At 42.9% G+C, this 24,315-nt stretch overlaps 2 protein-coding genes across 3 annotated transcripts in view; both read right to left on the bottom strand.

The window, feature by feature from the left end:
- The window catches only part of LOC148904528 (uncharacterized), a 7,673-nt gene extending 4,455 nt beyond the window's left edge, over positions 1 to 3,218 (bottom strand). Inside the window, exons 1-5 of the mRNA XM_089025256.1 lie at positions 3,103 to 3,218; positions 2,612 to 2,986; positions 1,846 to 2,124; positions 1,410 to 1,685; positions 965 to 1,036 (exon numbers count right to left, since the gene is read on the bottom strand). Of these exons, the coding sequence (XP_088881382.1) occupies positions 965 to 1,036; positions 1,410 to 1,685; positions 1,846 to 2,124; positions 2,612 to 2,986; positions 3,103 to 3,169 (1,069 nt within the window). The 5' untranslated portion in view covers positions 3,170 to 3,218. The remainder of the gene's footprint in view (positions 1 to 964; positions 1,037 to 1,409; positions 1,686 to 1,845; positions 2,125 to 2,611; positions 2,987 to 3,102) is intronic.
- Positions 3,219 to 3,930: 712 nt separating this feature from the next.
- On the bottom strand, positions 3,931 to 24,285 carry LOC148904527 (uncharacterized). Of its 2 annotated transcripts, none has more exons than XM_089025332.1 (9): positions 24,135 to 24,285; positions 23,668 to 24,042; positions 6,829 to 7,098; positions 6,385 to 6,660; positions 5,607 to 5,666; positions 5,330 to 5,437; positions 5,097 to 5,124; positions 4,923 to 4,959; positions 3,931 to 4,637 (listed from the first exon to the last, which is right to left on the bottom strand). In XM_089025332.1, the coding sequence occupies exons 1-9, from the start codon at positions 24,199 to 24,201 to the stop codon at positions 4,251 to 4,253; spliced, it is 1,608 nt and encodes a 535-aa protein (XP_088881458.1). In that variant the 5' UTR covers positions 24,202 to 24,285; the 3' UTR covers positions 3,931 to 4,250. The 2 variants fall into 2 exon arrangements, with proteins under 2 accessions (XP_088881458.1, XP_088881459.1); XM_089025333.1 differs by having other exon boundaries at positions 6,442 to 6,660.
- Positions 24,286 to 24,315: the final 30 nt, after the last annotated feature.

The raw sequence follows: 24,315 nt of genomic DNA, 5'->3' as shown, positions 1-24,315 counted from the left end.
AAGAGACAAAGAAAGAAGAAAGAAAAAAGGAAAGAGAACAGTAAACACATACGAATTGAAGAATATGCAAAGTAGAATAGGAACAAAAGAAGAAAACAACTTTATAAAAGGAAAAATAATTAACATGAAAGAAGAGCCGAATATAAATTTTTAAAAAAATTGTGTATTGTAACATACCGGCCATTTATTATTATTATTATTATTTATTATTATTATTATTTAATTTGCACCTGAATGGAAATTATTTTTGATTAAGCTTTTACCTTGTTGTACCTTTGGTGTTCAAAGTACTACATTGGTTGAACTTATTGAACTTATGTCTATCGACTTAGACGTAGATACTGACAAAAAATTATAGATGCATAAGTCGGCATAATTGAATTTACAGCTCAGTTTTTGTGTGTGTGTGGGATTGTGTTTTTTGTTATTTGTTGTTTGTTTCTTTGTTTGATTGGTTGATTGATTGATTGATTGATTGATTGATTGACTCCATTAATTAACTATAAAACTAACAAAAAAGTAAAAACAATTAAAAACTAGCGAAAGATAGCGTAACGACATACTGACGCCAGTTTCTTTCGTTAGTTGTTACTTGTTTATGCACTTCAAAGTCCCTTTGATCAAACAAAATCACTTAAGGAATATAAAAACAAACAAAAAATAACACCTGAATAAAACGAAAAACAACAACGAACTAAAGTAACAACGAAATGAAAAAAAAAAAAAAAAAAAAAAAAAAAAGACAAAAAAACAAACAAACAAACAAACCAACAAACCAACAAACCAACAAACCAACAAACCAACAAACCAACAAACCAACAAACCAACAAACAAACAAAAAGATACTCGTTTAACACCCGTTTATGAATTGAATTGTTAAGTTTTCATTTCATTTTCTGTTCTTCAGATTTTGCTTGACTGTCCGTTTTTCTAGGTTGGTTGTGTGTTACATTTGCTTGCATACCTCGGTTAACTGTTGACATCGAGCTTAGTACATGGCGTGTACTTTCCGATGGTACCGTAGAAGTAGGAAGAGCTGAAAGATACCAAATCACGATTTATTCCTTTTCCCATGTGCATAGTTACAGACGGAATATATAGTTGCACAATTTTTAAAAGAGCCCTTATCACGTTTTGTAGCTGTTAGTTGACACTGATGAATATATAATACCATAAATAAAATGATAAACCATAAAAATGATGAATTAAAATTCATATTTCCACGGGCGAGGCTCATCCACAATTTTAGCTTACAATGAGCGCGTCCTCAATCATCATGCATTTCTACGATTATAAAAATATAGAAATATTTTTGTGTAATTTTTGACATACTTGGTTTTCGAAACAACTATTCTAAGATTGTGGTTTCGCATAAAAAAGAACCATTAAAAGGAAAAAATGTTTCAAACCTGTTTGGTTGACATTGATAAAGTGTTCATCATAACCAAGTATATTTTTAGCTTTACACCTGTACAACCCATAGCTGCCTGCGTCTATGGTTACTAGTTCCAAGACACCAACACCAGTAACAGTATGGGATCCTGTAGCTATTGATCGATTACGGGGATCATACCACGTGAACAGAGGTGAGGGCACGCCATGGGCCAAACAGTATATCCTGATTTTACCACCATTATATGAAGAAACTGTGTCATTTGACCGGACTACATCTATTTCTGGTTTGTCTGCGAAGAGAACGAATTGATTCTTCCAATATATACCTTCTAATAATTTCATGATCTATTAGGATAACCCAACATACAAATTCGTACTAGCAAATAACAAAAGAACCGGCTATACAAATAAATCCAGAGGTTGAGAAAATAATCAATGTACTAAACTCACACTGGACAGATATTGCTGTACTTCTACAGGTTGGATTCTCCTTCGGGTTGTTAGTTGCACAGCAATTATATATCCCCCCATCGTTTCTTGTGATATTTGATATATTAATTTTTACATTTCCCACGCCTTGGTTCTTATGGAACTTGCCACCATCCACCAATCTCAGCCATGTGACGTTTGGTTCAGGAATTCCAACCGCAGAACAAGTGATAAGTAATCCTTCGGATTCATTTACGCGTATGTTTGAAGACGAAGGTTTTAACGTGACTTTAGGAAAAGCTGTCATAAGAAGAACGAAGCTCATTTAAAGCACTGCTAGAATTACATTATTGCTCATGCTAAAACAATATAAAAATGCATCCAGATCATTGATCATGCTAAAAAAAATACAAAATCAGTATTGTTTATCAATAAAAAAAATCCAAAAACTAAATAAAAGCAAAAACGAGAAAGCAAACTAACTAAAAAACTTTCCATATAAGTAAAATATAATGATACAAAAAATAATAAAAATAATAAGATATAAACAAACAACAACAACAAAAAAAAAAAAAAAAAACAAAAAGCAAAAAAAAAACAAAAAAACAACAACAACAACAAAACAAAACAGCAAAGATAAACGAGATCTTGATGTAATTTTAAATACGTGGTACGTGGATGGTATAAATAATTGAAACTTGTTAAAATCGCGAATCAAGATACATGTACCATTTTCCTAATCTTACTAATAATGAGATATGTAGCATCTGAACTAATTTCAACTTACACGTTACGACTAGCTTAACTTTACTTGTTATGGGGTTTCTTGTTGCCAGCATCAGAACACATCCATACGTACCACTATCAGCCAGAGTAACATTATAGATTACTAGTGTAGCAGTTGATTCTTTACTCACTCGAACAGGGTTCAGTAGTCTAGCAGGACATGTATTGTTGTTTATGTACCATTTCCCCTTGTTGAATATATTTTCTTGTGCGATTTGAAATGCCCTGCCATTGTCAGCATAGAACATCCACGTTGGTGAAAAAGCATTAAACTCCTCCATCCTGTTATCCACACTGTAATCCCACACGAGCTTAGCGGTTTCTCCTACAGACACATACAAAACACTTGGTGGAACTACTGTGAAACGAGCTGCACCTAAAATATTCAACCAGGAAATATTAAAAATATAAAAATATAATGTACTAGCAAAATGGATATATATTCCTGTAAGATAAAGCAATGTTTCTGGGAAAGTAAACAAACATACTCACCCTGCGTCCAGCTCACAAGTAACACTTTGATGATCAGTGAAATCCATAGGACTAGTGATGCCTCCATCGTTTCAAAAGATTAAAGCATTAGTGGATCAAAATGATATAATACTTGAATAGGTAATGTATTTCACTTTCATGATTCGTTATTTTATGCATGTGGAATTTCTTTCTCGAAACCAAATATCAATGAAAAGTGTTTTCTTCCATTCTAGCGCATGATTGCACCAATCAAATAATGCTAAAATGAAATTAATGGTTATTTCGTTGTAATCATTGGACCACTTGATTTAATATCGAGTCAAAACGATTAAGGATAACTGTCCTTCTTGATTTGTTTTTTTATTTTTATTTTTTATTTTTTATTTTTTTATTTCTTCCGTTTACTAAAAACAATCCAACCAAGCGTAAGGGCGTAAGAACGTGATTCTTATTCCAGATGATTTTCTTCTGATGCTTAATATAATTACGTTATACTGGAGGCAGGGCATCATTGAGAAAAAATACTGAACACTTTAAAAAGTGTTACACCCGGTCATTTCAAATAAACTCAGCTTTGTGCTCAAAATAATATACCAGTGGAGATAGTAATGGAATCAAACATGACGATTGATTTCGAAAGCATCTAAACCTTCACGATATTGAAGGAATCCCCTTGTGGTTAAGTATTGTGCTCGAGGGAGGGTTCGTATCCATGGAAGACGCCTTTTGGTTTACTGTCATTCAATAAGTATAAACATATCTCATGGCGCGCCCCTTTTTTTTCTTTTTTTTTTTCTTTTTCGTAGATGTTGCCCATACATTATGCATACACTGAATGTCCTTTTATTAATTACTACCACTTACTACTACTATAATACTACAAATTGTATACACCAGGCCGAGTCTTTAAAAGAAAGTCTAAAAATAGCATTTGTTTTTGAGTTGCAATAAATCACATTTTTTAATGAGGGAAAAATTATGGGAATTATCTGACAATATATTTAGATGAATATTAATTTGATATGTTTGCTTTGTTTCCTTTGCACTTTTGCTTTCTTATCTTATTGTTCACTTATTCCTCCTTTTTATTTTATTTTTAGTTGAAACGTTTTCTTTTTTTCTTTTTTCGTTTTTCTTTTAATAAAACCAACATTACTTTAACACAACTACTTTTCTTGTACGCTTGAATACAGATGTAGTGGTTGGTATCCTGTTCCTTGCTGCTCGTGATTAACGTTCGATGTAGCATGTTTTAACGCTGTTTCACAGGGAACATTTGTTGGTAGCCCTATTTCATTATTGTCCCTTAGTAGCGACTGATACTCGTGCTCATTTGACAATGACTCTCCATTATTTATCTGTTGATAAAAATGCTGAGTCCCTGACAGAAAGTGCTGTTCTGCAGGGTACTCTTTTGGTTTCCTTTCGTCCAATAAGGTGGGTGCACATTCTCTCGATACTGCTCCAACATTAATATTCGGTGGTATCAGGTTTGGTGATTCGTGGGGTATTTTCGATGCTGCTGGTTCGTGTGTTTCAATTTCTGTTCTATCCTGTATACAAGAATATAGTAAAACAAATTGTGTCTGTTTGTCTGTTTGTTAGATGAACCCAAAACATCTACTCTATCCCTAATACTGCTTAGGTTAAGTTGGTAATCAATAAGGGGTCAAGGTTGAGTGAGTAGTCCATATTCAGATATATAGTACCACTTAAATCCCCCCCCCCCCTAAATAAATCATAGATAATAAATCAAAAACATAGTCCAAATCAACCTGTGGCTTTTTTCCCTTCATTTTCATTTTCTTATTACAGACATTTCATAGTATCAAACTCACCTCTAGAACTGGAAAAGATTCTTCTGTTTTTGAAACCCTAAAAAGCAAAAATATAATCGCCAAAACGTCATGAGCTATGAATTATTTGTTTTTGCACGGTAGGGAGTCTCAGGATATGCAACGGATGGGTTAAACTGATTACATACAGTACGTATATGGAACATGTGAACTTACCTTTGGTTGTCGCTCCTCTTCCTTAAAACTAGAATATATTAAAAACAATGATAATAAGTAAAAGATAGACACACCCCGATAAAAATTTTTTGCCAGATATAAAAGAAAAGAAAAAAAGAGTAAAATAAATCAGAAATTATACCATTGAATCATTATCAATCGTTTTACATACTTCACGGATTCTGATTAATACTACTTGACTTACACTCCATGCTGGAATTTATAGTGTTTACCTTTGAAGCCAGTCCTTTTGAAAATGTAGCACACTAATAGAGCCATTATAATATTCACAACTATTGATATTGATGTTACTATGAAATGAACTGTTGCAAATTTGCGACCTGATAAAAGCAGAAACACAAGAGATTAAAGGTAACGCACAATATGTGCCTGCAGACTTGTGGTAGCGGTAAAGCAAAATAAAAAAGCATGTCAATATATAGAAATGAATTAATTAAAATGTATGTAACCTTTATTTATACTTATATATATGCAACGTCTTGACATAACCTTGAATAAATAGTGTCGAGCAAGACCTCTCTCCAGCAGAATTGGTTCTTGAGTCATGACCTTTGAATGATGATTATAGGATGTCAAGTCAAATGTTAATAATTCAACTGAACTAGTAAAGGAAGTGGCTGATCAGTTGTTTATTGGTAATTCTGACCTGTAGTGGTTTGTGGTGATGATATCGTTATTCCATGGTGATAAAATGATTAAATCATTCCAACCATCTATCCATTCATCCATCCATCCATCCATCCATCCATTCATTCATTCATTAATTCATTCATTCATTCAGTCGTTCGTTCGTCTGTCGATCATTCATCCATCCATCCATCCATCCATCCATCCATCATCCATCCCTCCATCCCTCCATCCCTCCATCCCTCCCTCCCTCCCCCACCTCCCTCCCTCCCTCCCTCCCTCCCTCCCTCCCTCCCTTCATCCATCAATCCATCCATCCATCCGTCCATCCGTCCATCCGTCCTTCCGTCCGTCCATCCATCCATCCATCCATCCATCCATCCATCCATCCATCCATCCATCCATCCATCCATCCATCCATCCATCCGTCCGTCCGTCCGTCCGTCCATCCGTCCTTCCGTCCGTCCGTCCGTCCATCCATCCATCCATCCATCCATCCATCCATCCATCCATCCATCCATCCATCCATCCATCCATCCGTCCGTCCGTCCGTCCGTCCGTCCGTCCGTCCGTCCATCCATCCATCCATCTATTTTTCATTAACCATCTAAATTCAATTATATATTATCGTTCTCCAAACCTGTATGAATAACCCTAATAATGTGTTTATCATAACCAAGCATATTTTTCGCCTTACACCTGTACAACCCATAGCTGCCTGCGTCAATGGTTACTAGTTCCAAGACACCAACACCAGTAACAGTATGAGCTCCAGTCAATATTGATCGATTACGGGGATCATACCACGTGAACAGAGGTGAGGGCACGCAATGTGCCAAACAGTATATCCTGATTTTACCACCATTATATGAAGAAACTGTGAAATTTGACTGATATACATCTATTTGTGGCCCATCTGTGAAGAGAGTGGATTATGTATTTTCAGTCTGCACTGTTTCAATGATCTTGATTGTGGTCATATTGATTTGTTACAAACCTTGCAGCTTCTCACCCCACCATTTTGGCTAAAAAACATAACGACATATATTTGTATATTTTTAAGAAAAATAGCGGTTAGACTCACACTGGACGGTTACCAAGATACTCTTACAAAACGGAGGTTTGTTCATGTTGTTGATAGCACAGCATTCGTATTCCCCCCCGTCATCTCTTGTAATATTTGTAATATCGATTGTCACATTCCCTACGCCTTGATCAATGACATCACCCTGCACTTTTTGCCACCTGACGTTTGGCATAGGAGTTCCTACCGCAGAACATTTGATATGCAGTTCTTGGGATTCGTTTACAGGTATGTTTGAAAATGACGAATTGATCGATAAACATGGAAATGCTGTGAATAATAAAATAGCACATGTAAGTAGATATCAGTTGTCGCCCTTACAAATACGACAAACAACTAAAAACCAAATGAGCAGCAGTAAGGGGGACTCGCGAAAGGGGTACCGGGAACGACCAGGATTTCCCGCCTCAAGTGGTTGCCTTCCGCAGCGGGAATTACCCGTAGGCAGGTATTTTGGTGCGCGACGATTTCCTTACTGCTGCTGTGTTGGGTACCGCAAACGGAGGTTAAAATGTTCCTTAGATATAGATGGCCACCATCGACGACATTCGAAACGAAACTGTGCGCAAGCTCGGGAATCGGGTGATGGATAACTCAGATGCCGACTTTGTCTTCGCGACATTTATGGAGGGAAAGACAGACGAAACTATGAATTACAAAATGGCTGAAAAGATAATTGACACAATGCCGGCCGGCGACTACCGTTTGGAGTTGACGTTCGTAAAGTATTTGGACGGCGAATGGGTGATAGAAAAGGGCCGTAATCCAATACGGGCGTCTGGTAAGCAGAACCTGTTCGTTTTAAACAAGGACACGCGACCGGGAGCATTGGAGGGAATAGACATGTTGTTCTACGAGGTCGCTTACCCGGTTACCGTGGTTATCTACGGTGCGTATGAAATCAAGAAGCCGGACGTCAAGAAGTTGCAGCCAATGCGACATCCGGGCAACTGTGTTGGGAAGTTGGTAAGAGAGTTCTTCGAGGATTCCTCTAGGGGTGGTAAGCTTACGCCGAAGTGAAGAGAAGCCATCAGGAAATGGGAAGATTCCGCGCGTAGGGCCGGAGGCTCCATAGAGAACATCAAGAAGTTAGAAACCGCGTTAGGAAGGCGCATACATGTGAAAGACATCACCGACGGTTTCATTTACGAAGGGACGAAGAAGTATGGAGGCCGGGGAGCGCCTATTGTTATCTACCAGCACAACGCACATGCGTGGCGAGAGCTGCGGTTCCCAAGAAAGAAAGAAACGCGTGTTTACAAGACCTCGCCGCTTGCAGAACTAATGCACGAGAATTCTATTTGGTTAATGGATGCGGAGGGAAGTCAATTTATAACGCAAGACGGTACTCTTTACCGGCCCGAAGTGGAACAGCTGCGCATTCGAAGCGCCTGTGAGACTTTAGGAGAAGACTTCTCAGACGAAGTACTCAGCTCCCGTAGCTTGGACTTCTTAGCCGCAAAGAAGAGAAACGGCTGGAAACCCACGCCGGAGGAGTTCAAAGATATCTCCAAAGCTTGCGTGGAGCACGGCCACGGAGGTCTGTGGAACATGGAGTACGACGAAGATGAATACGTGTCGCTGGATATGAAACACTGTTACCCCGCCAGTTTCAAAGGCCTTGGAGATTGTAAGGAATATTACGACCGCTACGGACATCCAGACTCCCAATTCTTTAGGGTGTCACTACCGGGTCACTACGATGCCCCAGCAACGGGATTCGTCAGACTGACCACCTGGGAGCTAGCAAAAGACTTACATCCGATAATCTATGCGTGGTATGGAAAGCACCTGCAGGATAAAGAATGGATACCCGTGCCTCTACTGAAGTTCTTTGAAGAGCGCAAGCTTTTAAAATACACAGCGCATGAAGCCATACTCTGCCATAGCGCCTTCACGCAATGGCTACCGGAGCATAACCCCACAGCGCGTGTGGTCATAGGTAAATTCACGCAGGGCGCAAAAGAAGGTGAAAAACATATGCAGCGGCGCCTGATAACGGACGAAGGCGAGCTAAGCTTCCTCATCAAGCGCGCGCATGACAAAGGAACGATGGTGTCTGTAGAGAAATGGGACTGCCTTGTCGACGATAAACTACACGAATGGAATGCGCTGTGTTATTACCAGGACCATCGACCGCAGTATTACCATCTGCGTGCCAGCATGCTCGCATATGCGCATGTAAATCTTCTCGCAATGCTCCTGCGGTTTGACAAAGAAGACATCCCACGCGTGGCTACGGATTCCTTATACGTGCGCCCGGAAGTGTTAGAAAAGATGCAGGAATTCTACACCGACGACGAACTTGCAGAAAGTGGACAATGGCGCGTTAAAGACGAAGAGATAAAGTCTTGGAGAGCACGCGTGGAGTATCGCGGAGAACATCTCTGCGGTGCCGTAACGCCCACTGTGGAGCCTTTGCCTTCCGTTGCCGACCCAATCTCTTACCAACGCTTCTCTTACCTCTACGGTACCGGCGGCAGCGGTAAGACGACGCGTGTTTTGGAGCTTTTTCCCCACGTGAAGGTGTTAACGCCGACGCATCGTTTGGAAAGAGAACTCTGCGAAATGGGCCACGACGCGCAGACCTACCACAGCTTCTTCCGCTGGAATGGCCAAAAATGGGTGCCAGAAGCCATCCACGACATACCACCGGTGATATTTTGGGATGAGATTTGCACCGTTCCTTTAGAAATCCTCAAAGAATTCGTAGAATTCCTCCGCGGGAAATGTCAAGTAATATTCGCCGGAGATCCATGCCAGCCTCCTCCAATAGCCGGAGAGATGCCCCACGAATGGCTGAAAGATTTCGTAGACCATGCGGAGGAAATTAACACCGACTACCGCAGCAAGGATCAAGTAAGAAACCTGAAAGCGGAACTTCGGGGCCTTAGCGATGCCGAGCAATGCAAGACGCTGCGCAAGAGGGTACGGGCGAAATCCTACGAGGATTTTCTATACGCCTGGCATCCGGAGGATCTGGTGTTAAGCAGCAAACGCGCAGCACAGTCACGCATACAAAAAGACCTGCTAAACATACACCAAAAGCGCTTCCCTACGCATTTGGTACCCGTCTGCTACAAACCCCACGACACCCGCATGCAGCGCCGCGACGTCTGGGTACCTGGTACCGACATCCAACTGCGAAATGCAGTAACGCACGATAAAGCCTGGGTGCCTATGGGAAAGGTCGAAAAAATAACCTCCCATCCCGACTGGCGTTTGGGTTATTGTATGACAGTCCACAGCGCGCAAGGGCTTACCATAAAAGAAACCTTATGGATCATAGACCAGCGGCTGTGTTGGAGCAACCTTATCTACACCGCCGTAAGCCGCGTGGAGTACGCCAAACAGTTGAAAAGAGCCTGGGGGCCCCGACTGCGTTACGACCGCACGCCGGAAAAAGTAGCCAAAGAAAACATTGCTAAGAAACTCCTTCGCTACAAAAGACACGACGAAGAGAAGGGTCATGTCTTTGACTTATGCGTGGACGACGTCTATGAGAAAGGGGCAAGGTGTGCCAAATGTAACATACCTTTACTATGGAGGTTTGATCCGAATGACGATCAGCAGTTCTCCGTGGATCGTATAAATAACAAACGCGGGCATTGCAGATGCAACGTAAGACTGACATGCCTAGAGTGTAATCGGGCGCGCGGTGCTGCGCTACTTAGAAGGGCAGCTAGCATTACTCTGAGTCTTTGGGGACTATGAGCAGCTCTTCCTTGACGAATCCGCGACTTGGGCCATCTAGGTAATACAACACGGGTTGCCCTTCCTTGGTGACGGACTTCGAAATCTCATACGTTTCCAGGGACCAGTTAGGATCCGTGGCTCTCTTACTGCCACCTTCGAGTTCCCCCGGCTGATAGAGGTATCTGACCACTATGTTGCGGGGGAGCTTATTTTCCTTCAGTCCGACCGCCCTCGAACTTCTGACGTAGGACTTGTGTTCCACGTGTTTCTTTTTTATGGCATCCTTGGGTTTCATTCCCGTAGCCCTGGCCGCCTCGTTGTTCAAAGCCGCGACGACCTGGGGGAGCCTCTGAGTCCATTCCCTGTTGCGTTTGGAGGGATCTTCCAGCTCTTTCCAATACTGGTACACAAAGAGACGCTCGGCCAGGGTCTTATTAAATCTTTCGACAATGCTCTGACCCCTGTGGTACTCAGCTTCGGCTCTCCTAATTTTAGTGTCGTGGTCTTTCAGGGTCTTAGTAACCACGCCCATGAACTCCGTCCCCGCATCCACTTGCAGCAGCTTAGGCCATTTCAAGACGCGCTTATAAATCCTACCTAGGGCTTCTGCGACTTCCCCAGAATCCTTGCTGGTTATGGGTTCGGCGTCCTTGTATCTGCTTGCGATATCAACTACGGTCAAAGCGTATCTATAGGTCTTTCTTCGCACCTTATCGTGCGGTAAGAAGAGCAAATCCGCCTGATGAACTTCATTGGGGGCATTTACGGTGAAGCTGGGCCTGGGAATGTACTTGGGCACGGGAAGATAAACCTGCCAGAGGGTTTGTTTTTTTAACCAGTTCTTAGCCGTTTCTTCTGATACCCTGGCCGCGGTCGCGAGTTTCTTGATAGCTGACGCTCCTTTCCAATAGCCTTCAGGCCCATAGTAAATCCTTTTGAGTTTGTCCTCTACGCGGCCCATTATATGAATTCCAGGACGAGATTGATCTTGCGTCCGTTAAAATCCACCGTCTCTCCGTCCACTTTGATGGTGATGTTTATGCTTTCTACCAAATTAGACAAATCATAGCTTAAAGAAATGGGAGTGTATTCTACTGGGTCAAATGGATTACCTTTGGGCAGAAACTTGGACATAAGAGAAGACTTTTCTCCATTGTTGTAACTATGGACTAAATCGCAATAGACTTCGTAAGAGGATGCGACTTTCCATTTCACAGGTATGGCTGTGTCGGTAATTGTCTTGCCCGAGGCACATAATAAAGATCCCAATGGGTCAAGCTTTACAAAAGTTACTGAATAGTTTGGCATATTATGTTTGAGGGACATTTCGTGCGGCAATCCCGTGGTGAGAGTATAACCGTGTTTTGCTAATTCCTTAGCAAGGGTGATTGGTGTGTAATGTCCATCGGGCAGCATTACGCCTTGATAATTGCCGCCGCCTTTATGCTCAGTGACCAAGGCATTGACTAAATTATACCAAGAATTGTACAAAGAGCAACTAACCAGCCTAACCTTATGGGCTTTGATGGGAGGATTCAAATAAGTGGTAAAGTTATTTTTATCGCTTTCCAAAAAGACGATCATTATATTAGATACGCCAAAGCTACGCCTCCCGCCAGCCCTGCGACTCCTACGAAGACCAGCTCATTGTCTTTTTGTTTCTTAGAAGGCTGGTAGTAATTCTTGAAGTGAGGCCTTTTCAACCCCGTTAATGCCGCGGGGTGTGCTTGCGCATAAAGCTTAAAGGCGTAGTCTTTGTTTTCGAAGTTCTTATCCGCCTGCATCTTGTCTTGGTAGTTCTTATCCAACCAATCCCTGTAAGCTTGTCTTTTTTCATTCCAAGCCGCCACGTCTCGCTGATATTTCTCCAGCGCTAAGTCGTGTCTCTTTCTTTCGGCGGCTAAATCTCCGCTGCGATCACCTCTAACTAATCTATCTAAATACTGACCACCATAATTAGCTCCAGTGAATGCTAAAGCTGCAATAACTCCACCTGCGACCACGCTAGCCATTTATACATTAGGCAGGTACTTTTCCTTCCGTAGGTAATCCTTTACCATGATAGCCCCACCCACGGCAGCGGTCATCTTAGCAAAATTAGCGAAGCTCTTGCTTGGGTCTTCAGTAAAGTCTTCTTTGAGCACTTTCTTACCTACCCAACCAATACCCGCGACGATGGAAGTAATGATAGCTGCTTCTTCAACAGTTTTCAATAACGCGGTCGACATTATATTACAAAGCGAGAAGGAAAATCTAGGTCGCCACGGGTGATAAATCTACTCCATTTCAGGGATCTTACTTTTTCTAACAGCCGGTTCCACAGGTGCCTGATATGTTGGCGGCACATGCACGGCCTCCCACTTTACTTTTGGCTTCGTAGCCCGCCATTGTAAGTAGAGGCTGCCTGCTGCTATAGCGACTCCTAACGCGCCGATGACGTACCCAGGATTAATAAAGGATTCCTCTTCCTCCACCTTTTCTTCTTTTTTGGCTTTGTTCTTCCTGTTCATCTCCGCGAGCTTCTTTCCGGCGGCGACTCTGCCTGGAGATTTAGCCTTGGTAATCTTCTGCTCCTCTTGGGGCTGCTCTACCTTCGACTCTGGTTCGCTCATTTATATCTAAGGACTTGAAGGACTTGACAGGTAACTTAAGATGACCTGGGTAAGTACTTGAGAATGACTTAAGGACGACTTGGAAATAACCTGGGCGCGACCTGACCAAGTACTTAGTGACGACTTGACTAAGTACTTGAGGCGACTTGATCAGGTACCTCAGCAAGTGCCGCCTGGAAGACCTTTTCGTCTTCTCTGTCCTTCTTGAAGTCCTTCCAAGACACCAGTACCTCCTTCAAGTCGACGTGCTGAGCTACGTGCAAGGCCGCAGAGGCGACTGCCATTAACTTACCGCACTTCAAAGACAACCACCCGCAGGTTATCTTAAGTTCTTGGGATATGACATAGTCATCTCTTATGTCCTTCTGGAGTTGCTCCACGTCGTCTATAGGCAGTGCAAGTCCAAGTAATTTAGTCGCAAGTCGGATAGCGGAGTCTGCTACGGCGTCCGTGGTCTTACTTGCAAGGGCAGCCTCATACCTCTTATGGAACTTTTTGACTTCCTCTTCCGACAGCTTATTAACCTGCTCATGGGTAAGTTCCTTGCCTATCATTTCTTTGCACTTCCCAGAAGACACCAGAATGTTAAGTTGTTCCTTGAGGTTACTTTCATCTAACTGCGTGGGGACTTCATCTAAGAGCTGCTCAATATCCATATATGTTAATGGAATACGGAAACCTCAAAGAGAAGATCATCTTGGAATGTTGGTGCGTCTTTAAATGCCGCATGTATTCGTGTAACTGTTCCTTGGATATCTCACCGCCGTAGTCGCTTAAGATGGTTTCCAGATCAGACTTGCTCGGAGTATAAAATACGACCAGGGAGCCTATGTTTTCCCTAAAAGGCTTGGAGACACTGGTAAGCTGCTGCGAGAGCAACCAAACGCTAATGTTGTCGTGTCTACCGCTGAAAGCGAGCTTCACTAATTCGGAAATGCGCCTTTTTACATCATCCCCGCAGGCGATGTCATCCAATATGAGGAGTGTCTGCGTATCCTTAGGGAATTGTTTGTGCCGAAACTTAAGATGGCTGGATAACTCATTAGGATCCAGTATGTCCACAAAGAAGTCGTCATCTTTTGCGCCTATGCCCGTCCAGGTGCGGTTATTCACGTAGGTGGGGCACAATAGCACGATGTAGTCGAAGCGGTATCTAAAGGGTCCTAATAGCTGTTCTACCACGAACTGGGTCTTTCCGCAGCCGGTGGGTCCTACTATCAGAGCGTTACAAGGCATGTGATTTGGGTTCATTTATATCCCTTCTTTCGAAGGGAACTTGTTCCCTGATATATATGGAGCCAGTGGAAGCAGTGCAAAGAATTGTCGCCGACGCAAAAGATAAAAGAGACACCATAGAAATGCAAAGGGAGGAGATCGATCGGTTAAAAGAGCGCGTGCAGGAGTTGTACGATGAAATGTGCGGTCTGAAGCGTGCAGAACGGTTTGGCGCGCTGATAACGATGGCAACGTGGGCTAAGGAGTCCGTTAAGGACTTCATGCGATATCCCCTGTAGAATGTTGACGTTTAGGTTAAATCTTTGTTAAGGATGCCTGGAAACTATTTCAAAGAGTGTCTCAGAATGTTGACGTTTAGGTTAAATCTTTGTTAAGGATGCCTGGAAACTATTTCAAAGAGTGTCTCAGAATTGTTGACGTTTAGGTTAAATCTTTGTTAAGGATGCCTGGAAACTATTTCAAAGAGTGTCTCAGAATGTTGACAATAAGGTTAAATCTTTGTTAAGGATGCCTGGAAACTATTTCAAAGAGTGTCTCAGAATGTTGACAATAAGGTTAAATCTTTGTTAAGGATGTTAAATGGAGGCTAAGATATTGTTAAGTATATATGGACTGCTTGTTGTGTAAGAAGGTGTTCAGCAAAGACTTCAATACCACGTTCGCCGCGGCGTTTGTACAAAGAAACCCCTCAGCCGCGCTTGTAAGGATTGCGGTAAGGAATTCAGCACCGTTCAAAAGATGCAACAACATCAGGATAAACGCATTTGTGGGCTTTGTAAGGACTGTAATAAGGAATTCCACAACCCCTTCGAAATGCAGCAGCATCTGAAAAGGGGCGTCTGTAATCGAACCAGACAGTGTAGTTTCTGTAATAAGATACTTAGTAGTCGTCAACGTTTACAGACGCACCGGAGAACGCATGATTATAGGTTTCTCTCCCGCGCTTACGACTTGGAAGGCGTGGATTGCTACCAATGTGCGGATTTGATGTGTCGCTGCCCGCATAAAGAGGATTACTTAAGGAATCGCATAGATTACCATAAGAAGATAGTCCGCACTTTCCTCTCTTTTGAACGCGCCGAAGGCGTTCCGTGGACTAAAAGGGAGTATTGGAGGCAGGAGTGCGATCGTTGTGGTTGTGTTAGAGAAGAGGAACATATCTTCAACTGTCTTAACAAAGATTTAACCTAAACGTCAACATTCTGAGACACTTTTGAAATAGTTTCCAGGGTGTCTTAACAAAGATTTAACCTAAACGTCAACATTCTGAGACACTTTTGAAATAGTTTCCGGGGTGTCTTAACAAAGATTTAACCTAAACGTCAACATTCTGAGACACTTTTGAAATAGTTTCCGGGGTGTCTTAACAAAGATTTAACCTAAACGTCAACATTCTGAGATACTTTTGAAATAGTTTCCGGGGTGTCTTAACAAAGATTTAACCTAAACGTCAACATTCTGAGACACTCTTTGAAATATATGATACGCAATAGCATTTCTTGGGCCTTTAATAGTAAAGCAGGGTTTGCGCAAAGAGTCTCAAATCCCATCCTTATTTTTATTTATTATTATTAAGGATAATGAATAATAATAAATAAAAATAAAGACCCCTTTAAAGGGGCCTTGCAGAGTCCCCTAAGTATATGGTAGCCTACTTCACAGCATTCTTTGGGGGCGCCCTAATCGCCCTTTCAATATATGGACTGTATTACGTGCGAACCACCTGCCGACTGCATAATCCCTTGTAAGCCGCCTAAACCGCGTAAAAAATACACCGGCCTTCATTGCGGCAAGGTATTTCTTGAAGGATCCTTTGTGGGGCATTGGTGCTCGGCGGATCCTAAAGCGCAGCGGACCCTATTAGACGTACTAGTAAGCTGAGGAACGAAGCTTAGCTATGCAGAGGACTCTCGGGCTCATACTTGACTACGTCAAATACCCACCTGCCATACTTTTTACCATGACTCATAACATGGGTAACGTCCTGCCCTTCAATGGCGTACCTTATCCTATCAGGCGCCCAAAGGGTGTATGTTCTTTTTTTATTCTTTAAGACCAAGCGCAGGCGGTCGATGTCTTCAAAGACCACGTAATTCTTTATCTCGTAAATCTCCCCCACGGTTAAATCCCTCCAGTGCGTTTGTATGAACTTTAACTTGTTAAATTTATCCTTGTCCATATATTCTATGAAATATCTTTAAGTGTGTTGCCAAAGTCTCACTGGTTTTAAAGACCTTACAGCACCACCTGCAGGGAATTCGTAGGTGTTCAGCATACGCAGTGATCTCCCTGCAGATGTCGTCGTAGTCGTTGCTGATCATTACTTTATAACCGTTTTCTTCATACCTCTGTAAGAGTAGTTGCTGATCCTCAGATAACCTGCCGTTGCCTTTCGGAGTCTTTAGCTCGATGCAGAAGCCACGGTAATGGGTGTGCGCATTCAAGATAAGAAGGTCGGGTTGGCCGCGTTGATATCCTTTCTGCCAGCACTTTATACGTTTGCCGTCCGAATCCTGCAGTTCACCTAGACCAGGGGCTATGAGCATTTGGGGGTAAAACCTGCGGATGTAGTCCACTACCTTTTTATGCAGGTCGAATTCATTTTCTATTTTGAATACCAACTTGTTTGGACCATCAAACCGCTTCTCGACCTCGTACTTACCAGTTTTCCTGAGGGTAGGGAGTACTTCCTCGAATATCCAATCGCGGAATTCCAGCGCTTTAGGTAACTTCGAACTAAATATCAGTTCGTACAACCCAGGCTCTGAGATGAACACGGCATTTGGTTGTGTAGTAATGTCTCCAATATTATGCCATCCTGCGTATTTACTAGACGTAAGCCCTGACCGTGCATAGATTCGTCGTTGATGGTGCGCATATCAATCCACAGCGCGTACTTATCATTAAAGAATTCCTCAGGGCTAATTTGGTCGCCAAACTTGCGCATTGCCTCCATGTACACGTCTGCGGGCTTTATCCCCTGGGAGTAAACCTTGTTTGGGACTCCGTTGATATTCACGCCGACGTTAGTAATGTTGGGGTTATGAAAGGCTTCGGAGTCGCGCTTACCGGCCTCGTAGGGTTTAGCAAACACCAGCATTAACCCCGTGAGACTTCTTCGCGGGAGGTTAATGCTTTGATTGATAACCTCATCCGTCTTATCCAAGAAGCTAAATGTCTTATACATCACTATGTGGTCGTAAAGGAATGCTTTTCCGGAGCTGTATTCCATGCCAGCGCTACGGGCCAGCTCTTCGCTGTACACCGTTTCGTACTGTAGCTCTAAGTTGGTAATAGAGTATGGGGTTGTTGTAGTAAGTGCAGTGCTTAGCCCACCAATGATGTTATTAGCATCTGCTAAGGTTACTTCAAACTGTAACTCGGATAACTGTCTTGGGTAATATACACCGTGATTCGTAATCACTTCAAAGTCCAGTGGTATGACATACTTGCTACCATAGGCGGTCTTTATTCGCTTTGCGTCTGCCACTGCGGTTTCTCCGCTGCCGTCAGTAGGTTGCGTTTTCGTAGGTGTGCGAACCTTACGTAGAATGACACTACCAATTCCTTGTTCTATCCTTTGCGCGCGGTCAAATGCTGTTAACCATAAGTCTTTGTACGTGGTGTATAAGTCATACCTATTTAAATCTAATAGCGATTCCCCGGCGAACTTTACGCGCATCTTAGAAACAATGTTGCGGCCCACGTTGTTAACGATAATCCTTTCATCTGTGGGGCTTGACTGCACCGCTAGGTCGAACCTTAAAGCCAGGGTGCCGGGTACTAAGACTAGGTTATCCGTTAGACGGGGCACGCCTACGTACAAGGTTTCTCCTGGCTCTGCGCTAGAAGGTGTGAATGTAACCCGGTGAAAGGTGCGTTCTGCCTTTAGCCCGCCAACCTGCTTAGGAAGTAGGTTTGGGTTTAACTTTGAGCTTATCATATATAATGGAAGTAGAAGGAACGGATTTCGATCCCCTTACCGAAGAAGGTCAAGTTGACATTAACGACGACGAATTTGACGCATGGACTCAAGGTGCGGAAACCGATCCCCTAGTTTACGACGCAGCCCTAGAAAATAAGTATGGTGGTAGATGGGAACGCTTCAAAGCTGCCTTAAGAGATAAGTGGATATCTAAGAAGCCTAATGAACCCGTTCCTGAGTACTTAGAGCTTCAAAACATAGAGCAGCCGGAGGAGGCAACCGCGCGGGAAACCGTAGAGTGGGCAAAGCAAGAGCTAGCGCAGCGCTATTCCCACCTCGATGCCGACGGCATAAGACTCACAGAGCGCAACGGTAAAGTCCTCATAAGCGTTCAAGACCTGAGGTATCCCGACAAAGACCGCTGGACAAAACCACAGCTCCTTTTCGACGATGCTGGCTCGGTTAAGGTTAACGTGGCAAGATTAAGGGGCTTCCAAGAGGCTACCCGAAGCATGTTAGAAGGCTTGGAAGCATTAAACGAAAGGATTGCGCTAGAAAAACGCGCTATCGAACTGCAAAAAACGTTAAAAGAAAGGGAGGAAGAATACGCAAAGCAAACTCAGCTAATTGTCGATACCGAAAAAAAGTTCGGTAGCGAAAGAATGGTAGAAATGAGAAACCAGTTGGATAAAGCCCTGCGCGATAGGGATAAAGCGCAAAGGGACCTGGAGGAGGCCAAAAGCTCAGGCGCCTCGGTGGACGCGCTACGAGAAACGTTGGAAGAAAGGGAGGAGGAATACATGAAGCAAAACCAACGGCTTGCCGACGCGCATAGGAGGGAGGTCGAATTTAAAAATCAAGAAATAAGCGAGCTGGTAGACCAAAGAACCCGAATTCGACGTGAAAGAAATCAGGCTCAAAGGGCTCTTAACCTCGCCCTGCAGGAGTTAGACTTAATTAGAGACGATACCGAAAACCTACAAACCACCATAGCTGGCTCTTTGGTGGAAAGGCGGCGGTTAATGGCCGAAATCAATACTAAGGAGGAACAAATCCGGCAAAGAGATCAGGCCATCGAAGACCTGGAGGGGCAAATAGAGCGGCAGCAAGAAGTAATCGAGGACCAAACTCGTACCGAGGAAGAAAGGGAAGCAGCTCAAAAGGAAGTAGATACGCTCGAAATACGCCTTGCGGAATTGCGGGCTCAAAAGGAAAACCTGGAAAAAGAGCTGGGGCTTACCACCAAGGAAAAGGTAAAAAGAGCTCTGGTGAAGTATGGTATTCCGCTGGCATTTGCGGTTGCTATTAGCACCGTAGTAGGAGTTATCCTATCCACGCTTAAGGCTACAGGCGCGGGCGTAAGCAAGTTAGGTAAGGGACTAACGGACTTGGGAAAAAAGATGGCAGCCGGTCTTCCTGGGCTGCTGGGTTCGGTTGTTTCCTTGGCACTTAGGGCCGGCGGAGAACTGCTAAAGTTCGTGGGGAATAACATTTGGATCTTGGTAGTAGCTATTGGGGTAGTCCTCCTGAAGAAGATGCGGGGTTGATCTTATTCTTGTATATTATGTCGGGCTTATCGTTGTCGGGTGTCCGAGGCGTCCTCGACTGGGGATAAGTAAAGATAGTATTCGCGCCGCCCTGATAATGCGGAACTAGTGGTATAGCGGTCATAGTACTAATGGTCTTATGATGCCAGGTCCTGTCGGGGGTGTTAGCGTATCCGTCCGTGCTATTTATGAAAGCATAATAACCAAGATTGCTACTACCGTCAGGGTAAATCTGTAACTTAGCATACTTACAATTGACTACCATTTGAAACGTAGCCATATAAAACGCCTCGGCACTAAATGGATATGGCTGCGCCGAGAAATGAGTAGGACTTCGATTGTTGGTCAATGCCCTATAAGGAGCTAAGGGCTCATCATTCTCGTCAACCAACCTAAACCCTATGATTCCCGCCCGCCCCGAGGTAACGTTAATGCTACAAACGATCAACGCAAGACCTCCAACTTCAACCCACATCCCAATATCGAGCCAGGTGTGATCAGTATACCGCTCATCCCTTAAGTAATAAGCGTAATGGGCTTCCTTCCAATGTGGATTCATATATTTCAGCAAATAAATTTGCTTCTAAAGGCTAAGCACCGTAAGAGTGCTTATGGTCTTGTGGTTATAGGTCGTATCCCTTTGATTTTCTATGCTATTTATGCAAACGCTCCCAGTGTCGTCTACGCGTATTTGCAGCTTTACCTTCCCATGGCAATCAGCAACCATGTGAAAAGTCCAAGTCGTAAGATTCTCAGCGCTATTCGTTGGCGGCTCTACGGAGAAATGCGCAGGCTCCCTGTTGTTCATTTTCGTACGCATAGGCTGCAGTACGCCATTCTCATCCAGGAACCTAAAGCCGACGTTGGCATGGCCGCTCGTGCCAATGCAAATACTACAAAGGATTAACTTCTTTCCTGAGTAATTCAAATTCACGGACATGCCCGTGACATCAACCCAAGATGCCTGGGTGTATTTTTTCTCGCCTGTGTAAGTCGTATAAACACAATCTACTCCAGCTACGTAGGGGTTATTCATCGCCATATATAATAGCTCAGACCAATGCTTGCAGCTACTAGGCCGGCTTTTAGTAAGTTATGGTCATATTCCTCACGTATTGCAGGCAGGACCTTCTTCTTTACGTTCTTTGGTGTGGGCTTTTCTACGTGCTCCTTCTTAGGCTTCTCCACGAAATGGGGGATGCTCCTAAGAGTGTCAGAGTTCACGTCATTCACCCCAAACTTCATATCCTTAGTAGCTTGTCGAAGTTTGTTGTTGTAACCCACGATGGAATCGGCGTTGATGACCAAATTACTTGGCATAGCCAACAACCGGGCGACAAGGCGTAATCTAGCCGCACTTTAGATTGCTGCACCGCAAGTTGATATCTTTGAACTGACTTAGAAATCTCATTCTCGATAACAGCGCTTTCGAAGAGGACAAGGAATACTTGTTGCGTTTCCTGTGACGCACCACTGGCATCTACGATGGGGCTGCGAGTGCTAACCTGTGCTCCTAGAATGCAGTAAACAAAGGCTTCAATGCTGCGGTTAATCCTTGCTAGGTTTTTCAGTCCAATGCCCTTTGCGGCAAAGAAAGGCGCCCAAGGATATTTCTCTTTGCTTTCTATGAAGTAAATCAAGTCACCTTTTGACGCTTTACCCCCTAAGTCGGAGAATTCCCATCTGCTAGGATACCCCATACCCGGAGTTTCTATGCTGGCGCCAACATACGAAGCATAGGTGTAAGTCTCTCCTAAACCATGGGCGGCATCCTCTTTGTTGCGAAAATCGGGGTTGGTAAGCTTAAACTCATTCCTTAATCGCTCCCATGCGACTTTGTCATATTTGTTATCCTTCGGCTTAAAGATAGTGTCACTAGGAAGCGGCGCTCCTAACTCAAACAATATCCTACGAATAGTAAAAGCAACATGAAATCGCAGGAAAGGAATATGGAACATGTCCGCGGCTATACCGCATCCTTTAGTAGCATCCCAGACAGCAAAGTTTAACTGCTGCGGCCAATACCGCATGTTGGGACCTGATAACCATTCTCTGGATTCTTTCCCTGAGGTATGTTTCATGGCAGTTTCTCTAAAGATGTCTCTGACTTTTATTTTGAAAGTCGTAGAACCCACGGGGATTTCTAAGGAGGTAACCATCTTAGCAAAGTCATCCGCTCCACCTTTGTTATCGTAAAATGGGTAATCCTCCGTTGCCGGTAATAAATTCTCTGGAAAATTAGGCTGCCTTTCTTTATGCTCGGGTTTTGGGTTCTTTGGCTCCAAGTCCGCATTGCTGTACATTCTGGAGCCTTTATAGTAAATCCCATCGGGTCTTCTTTCGAACTTACTAGGGTCTGCATGTGGAAACATCTTCGTAAAGGCCCTCCAATTCCAGTAATCCCGGTTGTCGTGATGTGGCTGCTCCTCTATGTTATTCCCAAAAGCGTCGTACATTAGTATATATAATGGATGTTATACCATCAGCACCTCCACTTTATCCTGATTTACCTAGGGATGCCGAAAACTTCAGGCTCAACAAAGCAAATTTAATCCTGGCTTACTTGGAAGGACAAGCAAAACACTACGAAAAAGTTAGGAAGAAATACGTTAGAGCCCGGAGTACGCTACATAAGATTGCGATAACTTCAGGATCCATATCTGTTGTGTTAACGGGCTCTGGCGTTGCTACTTCGCTTACCGGACCGGGAATAATCGTTGGAGTTCCTTTGGCCGGCGTTGGGGCAGCCTGTGGTATTATTTCTGCTGTTGCTACGGGTATTATGAAACAGTTGTCAAGCAAAATATCCAAGCATGACACGACAATTACCGATCTTGTCTCAAAGGCTTTGCGTGACAGAAAGATAGACGACGTAGAATTTTCGCTTATTCTGACCGAAGAGGAAAAGTACGAGAAATTAAAGACGGACATAAGGAATAAAAAAACAGTCGTAAAAGATCTTTCCGAGGAATCTCGCAAAAAGATCTACCAGGAGGCAAAAGAAGAGCTTCAAAGAAAGCTTGCTCAGTAAATATCGTGACAGGGTTCTATTTACATATCGAACGCCGGCTGTCAGGTTCATATGCAAATTAAATATAATAATTTTCACATACATAAGTGTCCAGATGTGTCTGGCGTTCGCTTGTGATCGTGGACTTTGGAGCTGGGGAGGCCTAAAGTCCCGAGTTCGAGCCTCGCTGTAGACGCATTTGGACCGGTTGCTGTGAGTGAAAAAAAAGCCATTTCATTTTCATTAAAAGGCATACCATATATCCATGAAGAAATTAACTATCAAAATTGCTCATATTAGTGCAAAGTGCAAAGTGCAAAGGATATATGGCATGCGCAACGAAAGAACGAAAGAACGAAAGAACGAAAGAACGAAAGAACGAAAGAACGAAAGAACGAAAGAACGAAAGAACGAAAGAACGAAAGGACGAAAGGACGAAAGGACGAAAGGACGAAAGGACGAAAGGACGAAAGGACGAAAGGACGAAAGAACGAAAGGACGAAAGAACGAAAGAACGAAAGAACGAAAGAACGAAAGAACGAAAGAACGAAGGAACGAAAGAACAAAAGAACGAAAGAACGAAAATATTTTAAGATAAGATCAAGATTTTAGGATTAATATCGTACTCATCAACTCGAGTTTTATTATGGATGAAGAAGGTTAATAGGAGAACAAGATCATCAACTTAACAATATATGTACTGAGAATATTTCAAAATTTGGAAAATCTAAATCTAAATCTAAAGCAAGCAAGACAATAATTTAATAGAAACAAGAACGACAATTCCAAAAAATTGAAAACAATTATACCCACATGTTACGACCAACTTAACTTTACTTGTTATGGGGCTTCTTGTTGCCAGCACAAGAACACATCTATACGTACCACTATCAGCCAGAGTTACATTATGGATTACTAGTGTAGCAGTTGATTCTTTACTCACTCGAACAGGGTTCAGTAGTCTAGCAGGACATGTATTGATGGTTATGTTCCATTTCCACTTGTTGAATATATTTTCATGTGCGATTTGAGATACACTGCCATTGTCAGCATAGAACATCCACTTAGGAGAAAAAATGTAAAACTCTTCCATCCTGTTATCTACACTGTAATCCCACACGAGTTTAGCTTTTTCTCCTACAGACACATACAAAACACTTGGTGGAACTGCTGTGAAACGAGCTGCACCTAAAATATTCAACCACGAAAAATATTGTTTCGTTAGCAATGTGGGTATACCTGTTGATAAACTCTGAGAAAATAAAGAAGCAAATTATCACCATGCGCCTTGTTCAAGAGTAACAGTTTGATCGTCAATGAAATCAATAGATCTACAGAGAACCCCATCGTTCTTATGAAGCAATGATGGATCAAAATAATGCAATATTTAAATTGGTAATTATCCTATTTCACTTTCATGGATCAAATTTTAATGCGCGTGGGTTACTGTAACTACATAGA

The sequence above is a fragment of the Actinia tenebrosa genome, unplaced genomic scaffold (assembly GCF_029948245.1).
Source record: "Actinia tenebrosa isolate PJP-AT-01 unplaced genomic scaffold, QUT_ActTen_1.0 PGA_scaffold9__36_contigs__length_13948895, whole genome shotgun sequence".
Taxonomy (NCBI): Eukaryota; Metazoa; Cnidaria; class Anthozoa; order Actiniaria; family Actiniidae; genus Actinia; species Actinia tenebrosa.
The sequence above is the reverse complement of the archived record's forward strand: the minus strand, read 5'-3'. Positions and strand labels throughout refer to the sequence as shown.